The 6,000-nt window shown below is 52.0% G+C and overlaps 1 protein-coding gene across 1 annotated transcript in view; it reads left to right on the top strand.

Annotated features, from left to right (window-relative positions):
• The first annotated feature begins 3,297 nt into the window (after positions 1-3,297).
• VASH2 (vasohibin 2) overlaps positions 3,298-6,000 on the top strand; it is a 39,020-nt gene continuing 36,317 nt past the window's right edge. The window contains exon 1 of the mRNA XM_033093411.1: positions 3,298-3,573. Within this exon, the coding sequence (XP_032949302.1) occupies positions 3,298-3,573 (276 nt within the window). The remainder of the gene's footprint in view (positions 3,574-6,000) is intronic.

The raw sequence follows: 6,000 nt of genomic DNA, 5'->3' as shown, positions 1-6,000 counted from the left end.
TGTCTCATTTACCTTTGAGACTCCAGCAGCTGGCACTTGAAAAATGAGATGCTATTTAAACCCAGTTTTTCTTGTTCCAAACTTTCGCACTACACGTCTCCGCTATACCAGTCATTATGCCAATGAACAGAAGTGACTATGCTCTCGGAGGCTGAGCACGTGGTTACCAGGTGTCCCTGTTCAAATCACAAGTTGGCTCTGTCTCACTGTGTGCATACGTCACTCTTAGTAACTACCTGAACTTTCAAAACCCATAATCTCTCAGGCCTGGGTTCATTTGAGTGTGATGTAACACAAAACACAAAGGGAAAGGAAGAACAGAGTTGGCTGGTCCGTGCCACTAGCACAGCTTTCAAATGCAAAAGAATGTGGACAGAAGGGCTCTTCTGCCTCCCAGTCCAGTCCCTTCACTGGGACAGCACAATTTAATTCAGAAGCCTCTCACCACCTTGTGGGAAATGTAGCCAAATCTCACAGTTCTCTTCATATGTCACTGGGCTCCCCAGTGCACCTCACCCCCAAGGAATAAGAGAATAGACAGTTGGAATATTGGAGATGAACCTCCAGAGCTTTTCCCGGACTGTCAGGGAGTCCTGAGGTGCCTGGGGCTCTCTCTGGTCCCTAGGATTTTGATTCAAGCAAAGCAGGATCCAGGCCTTGGTTTAACACAGTAATTGTAGATGTTTGGACTTGGCCTGAGTCGGACACTGGGAATCAATGCCAGGGAAGGTGACACTTGCCAGACATTCTGCGATGTTCACCAACTGGTCTGATCACTTGAGCTTTGAGAGCTCAGTTTTCTCCTGAGGGATTGTGAGGCCAAATTCTCATCCTCTGCATACAGGTCTTCATGCTGAAATCCTAGTCTCCTGGACTTGAAACTGCAGGGAAGTGCAGAGAAAGGGATGGATCTGAGAGACGAGTGAGAAAAGAGGGAGGAAGGATGTTTGAGATGAGAAAATAGATCGCTCGCTGTGGCATGTTTTCTTTTAATCAGGAAATGAAAACTGAGGCAATTGAATGGTGAGAGGATAATTTTTTTTTTTTTTAATTTCCTGGTGTTGTTCTGGTTTGCTTGTTCCACTTGAATTATTCGGGTAATTTCCTGAATGAGCCTGTTCCCTTTGTCTCTGTGGACCTAAGTTATTATTCTCATCGTTGAATCTATAAGGTCCTAGACATGCAGTAGTGCAGGACTGGTCCAGAATCCAGGTCTCCTCACCCAAGTCTTGGCTCTCAGCTACACTCCAGGGGCCTCTGCTGGCAATGGCCTCTCACCACACCTTCCCATGGAAGAGAAGTTCCAGAAACCGATCTATCGTCAGTGGCTCTTTGACAGTTGCATTCTTAATTCTAGGTTAAGTTAGCATTGGTATCGCAACTGCTTCACCGTCTCAAATCTGGCATGCCGGCCTGGAGTTTAAAGAGAGAGGATATTATGGCCAGGTTCCTAAGTGCCCATGAGAGAGGAGGTCAAAAGATCACAGAACCTTAGAGTCAGAGCAGACCTTGGAGAATGAGTCTTCTCTCCTCTTTTCAGAAAGAGAAGCAAAGACCCGGAACAGGCAAGTGGATTGTCCTGGGTCACACAGCTTAGCCAAGTGACAAACCTGGACTTAGAGCGAGCCCTCAGGTCAGTGGTCTGGTACTCTTCCCACTTCATGTTGCTCTTCTCTTTATTTAAATGGAGGGGAAAAAAGGTCTTTAAGGAAAAGGATCTTCAGTGGAAGTGTGGAAGGGCCTCCCACTTCACTATGGCTTTGAAGCATGTCTCCATCGCCTCCTAATTCTGCAGCTGTGACAGAGCAGTTAGGGTCTGGCTGGCTTCTCAGGTTTTACTGTAGCATATTGAGCTTGGGTTTAAACGGACCTTATTAATCATGACTAATGTCAGCGGGTGGGTACATGATATGTCCCCTTGTTAGTTTTGGGTAGTTTGCAATGTGGGATTAAAAAAAAAAAAAAGATGTAGTTTTGTACCGTCACGTGGGCAGCCCCTGCCTGAACCATCCATTACCTCTCGGTAGCGGCAGGTGACTGTCTAGCCTTCCTCAAGGAATGATGCTCTAACGACTAGCCCTCCTTTACCTCAGTGACTTTACTTCTCCTCTGCTTCCCACAGTTGCAAACCCTCGCAGTATCACGACCCCTGGGGAAACTCGGTCTTAAGTCCCTTGGACAAACGCTCCAGCCTCGCAGGGCTCCCAGGACAAGACAACGATCGGATTTCTCGTGGCAGCGCAGCTCTCCCTACTCCTCTCCCCTCCCGCCCCGGAACCCCCAGAGCCAATCAGAGCGTCGCGGAGCTCCGGGTTGTAGAGTCCCGAGCCCGGGACCCGCCCCTCTTTGTTGCGGTGGCCAATGGACGCATTCGGAACATCGGCGGCTGCCCGGGTGACTCGGTTATATGTCACAGAATAACATTCGAGAATGGGACTTGGAATGAGGGGACGGCCGCAGCAGCCCCAGCAGCCCCCGCCGCCCGGAAAGGCGCCGCAGTAATGAGGCCGAGCGTCCCAAGGTAGGGTCCGGGAGCTGCGGCGCCCTTCCCGCGCCCTGCCTGCAGCGGGTTCCCCCCGGGTGCCTGGCGCGGGAACTCGGGGAACGCGGGCGGGTGGAGCTATTTCCACCGGAGCCTGGGGGCTCCGGGAGGGCTACCTGGAAGGAACGCGGCCGCCTTTGCAAACCGAGGCTTCTGCGGCGCCCTCGCGCCGACCCCGGGCGCTCACGTGCCGGCACGTTCTCGGTTCGCTCCGCGCTCGGCCACATCTGGCGACCGAGCAATATGTGGAGCCTTGCGGGGACCTTCCGTTCCTTCGCGCTGCACGAGCTGCCTTTCTTCCCCCCTACCCCGTCCACTCCGCTTCCTCCACGCTCCTTTATTTCCCTCCGGTGTTTAGGTGTGCGTGAAATTTGTGGTAAAATTCCAGTCGCCTCTCGAGGTAATTGCAGGCTGGAAGCTCGTATTCAAATCCTGGGGTGGGGGGTGTCTGTCAGCGCGCGGGGGTGGGGGTGGGGGTGGGTGGTGACGTGGGGACACTCCGAGGCCCCACCGCCGCTGGACACGGCTTCCCAGGGTGTCCACTTACTGCGGTGTGTGCTGTGTCTTCACTGATTTCAGGCACGGCCCATAAACGGAGCTCCCGCCGCCGCTTCCCCTTGGCGCGTCCTGCAGCAGCGCGAGGCATGGAGGAGGCGGCCCCCGCGGGGCGCTGATCCTCGCGCCGCGCCCGCGCGCACACGCCCCCCGCCGCCGCCGCGCGCCCCCCGCCCCGCCCACCGGGCCCCGGCCGCAACATGACCGGCTCTGCGGCCGGCACTCATCGCTGCCCCCACCCTAAGGGCGCCAAAGGCACCCGGTCCCGGAGCAGCCACGCGCGACCCGTGAGCCTCGCCACCAGCGGGGGCTCGGAGGAGGAGGACAAAGACGGCGGGGTGCTGTTTCACGTTAACAAGAGCGGCTTCCCCATCGACAGCCACACCTGGGAGCGCATGTGGATGCACGTGGCCAAGGTGCACCCCAAGGGGGGAGAAATGGTGGGCGCCATCAGAAACGCCGCCTTCTTGGCAAAGGTCAGTGGCTTCCAAAGAGGTGGGTGGGGTGGGCGGTGATGGGAACATTTCAGCTTGTACAGAGCAAATAAGAGGCAATTTCCGTGTTTCTGGTCTTGCTACAAACTCCCTTCTCTTCCACAGTCTTCTCCACAGCCCCATCCCCTTTGCTTAATTGAGACGTTAGTCTTGGAAGCCTTAGGAGTGGGGGAGGGAGGGTTAGGTGCTGTCCTGGGACTCTATGGTCGAGTTGTTCCAAGGCTTCTTTGAATCTCCATCCAGATTCTGTCATTTATTTATTTACCCCCATGTCCATCCTCCTTCAGCAAGAGCTGTAGTCCCCAGGTAGCACCAGCGATGCCAAGAATGCAGAGACCCCCTAGGGATCCCATCCTGCTTCCCCTCTTTGGAGTCTCTTGGTCTTTCTCTGTCTCCCCCTTGCAAATGATTTATTAAGCTGTGAATGAATTTGCACTCAACCAGTCAGACGTCTCAGCGTGAATCATTTCTAGACTTTCTGCCAATTTTTTTTTTTTTTAAGTGACAGTGACTTTCACCTCTGAAACTTGCGAAACAGTGAACTATCTCTTTTCCCAGCTTATCTGGGCTCCAAGAAAAAAAAAAAGAGTTTGGCTATGGCTTAAAAGGGATTTTCCAGGACACATGATGAATTAGTCTCACTGGATAGAGAAAGAGGCTTTCTACCTTGGAGAGGAGCCAGCAAGCTGACTGGATTTGGTGGCCCAGGATAACTTAGCAAAACGGAGGAAGAGAGATGTGCAGTGGTCGCTATATGAAACGTCAAAACGCAAAGTGAGGGAGAAATGGTGCAGAGCCTTTTCTGGGGGGTTGTAGCATGGCAGATGGGTTCCCTGGCACAGAAGATTCCTGGGCACATCTAGGAATGCCAGGCCTGAGACCTGGAAGGCCATCTATCTGGTGGAGTCCCCAACCTGGAGCATCTGGTGACCCAAACATCTGAGCCCTACAGGCCAGAGAGCTGTGTGTGCCCTTGGGGAAGTGACAGCACCTATTCCCATCTGCTGCAGTCAGTTACAGTGTTTTATTTCTCGGCTTGTCAAGGAGATCTTCATTGTGCCCAGTGAGAGTCTTGCCTGCTGTAGTGTCAGCTGTAAGTCCTCCTTGAGCATCAGAAGGTTCTGGATTGTGGTTGTGACTTCAGAACGTGCAATTATTTGAGTGAGCCTTTCTTTTCTTAAGGAGGAGATGGGAGCCTTTAAACCCGGAAGAGAGGTGGCTACAGGGAAGAGAGAGCGGCCCGTTCCCACTGTCTAACTCAACACCCTCAGCATTGACCATGCTTCTAATTGTGGCTTTATCCTTCTCCTGATCTTGGGGGCGGGGTCACCCCCCTTGTTGGTGGGACTCAGGGAATGTTAGTGATCATGGAGACCAGTTTCCCACCTCTCAAGAGAATCCCTTTCTCTTTCTGAAGCCCTCCTGAAAACGGGGTTCACTGCTTCACAGGGCAGCTGGTCCCAGCCCTGGCCAGATTTGATTGGTGGGAAACTCTTTTCTTAGACTGAACAGAAACCCTCCTTCTCCCCTGGTAGTCACGTGTCACCACTGATTCTTGTGTTGCCCTTTGCACTAGGGCAGCACACGACAACTTCCTTTGCTACTCACCCTCCCTTGATGGTCTCGAGATGGGGTTCTTGGAGTAAGGAAGGGACTGAATTCCAGTCCTGGTTGTGCTACCTCTAGCTTTATGGCTTAGGTCACTTACTTAAAAAAAAATCTCTGGCCTCAGTTTTCTTATCTATAAAATGGGAGTAGACCAGACTTCATGAAAAGTTCTTTCCAACTCTCAAATCTCATGGTGTTGTGACCGTTGAGTCTCTAGGCCTCTAATGCTGACCTGGTGACACTAGAGATGTCTGTGTGACACTAGAGGTGCACTGGAGTATGAGTCTCATTAACTGTGACATTCTGTCAGTCTGCATCTTCCTTTAGTCTTCTAGGTCCACAGGTAGCTCCTTTCGCCTTTTCTTATGTGTCATAGTTCCCAGATCAGCTTACTCTCCTCATCCTCTTTCTAGGACATTTGCTAGTTTGTCATCAGTCAATCCCCCTAAAATTAGCACATGTGAAACACAATATTCTAACTGTTGTCTAAGCAGCTTAGAACACAGAGCACTACTCCCTGAGGCCTCTATTCAATACTTCCATTATTGTGGCTGAATGCTGTGTTCTTAAAAAAGTGTGGTCCTTTTTTTTATAGAGTGGCCACATCACATAGTAACCCTAAGGTCACATGTTAACTCCTGCCAAGCCAGGACAATGCTAGCCAGAACGTGGGCATTGGCTTGTTGAGCCTAAAAAAAGAACTTGACTTCTCTCTCTCTTACGTTGTGTCATAATGGTTGGTTCTCTGTCCCCAACTCCATCATGGCATGTCTCATCCTTGGTCCCGACATTTCCCAAACC

This window comes from Rhinolophus ferrumequinum, chromosome 22, assembly GCF_004115265.2.
Source record: "Rhinolophus ferrumequinum isolate MPI-CBG mRhiFer1 chromosome 22, mRhiFer1_v1.p, whole genome shotgun sequence".
NCBI lineage: Eukaryota > Metazoa > Chordata > Mammalia > Chiroptera > Rhinolophidae > Rhinolophus > Rhinolophus ferrumequinum.
The sequence above is the reverse complement of the archived record's forward strand: the minus strand, read 5'-3'. Positions and strand labels throughout refer to the sequence as shown.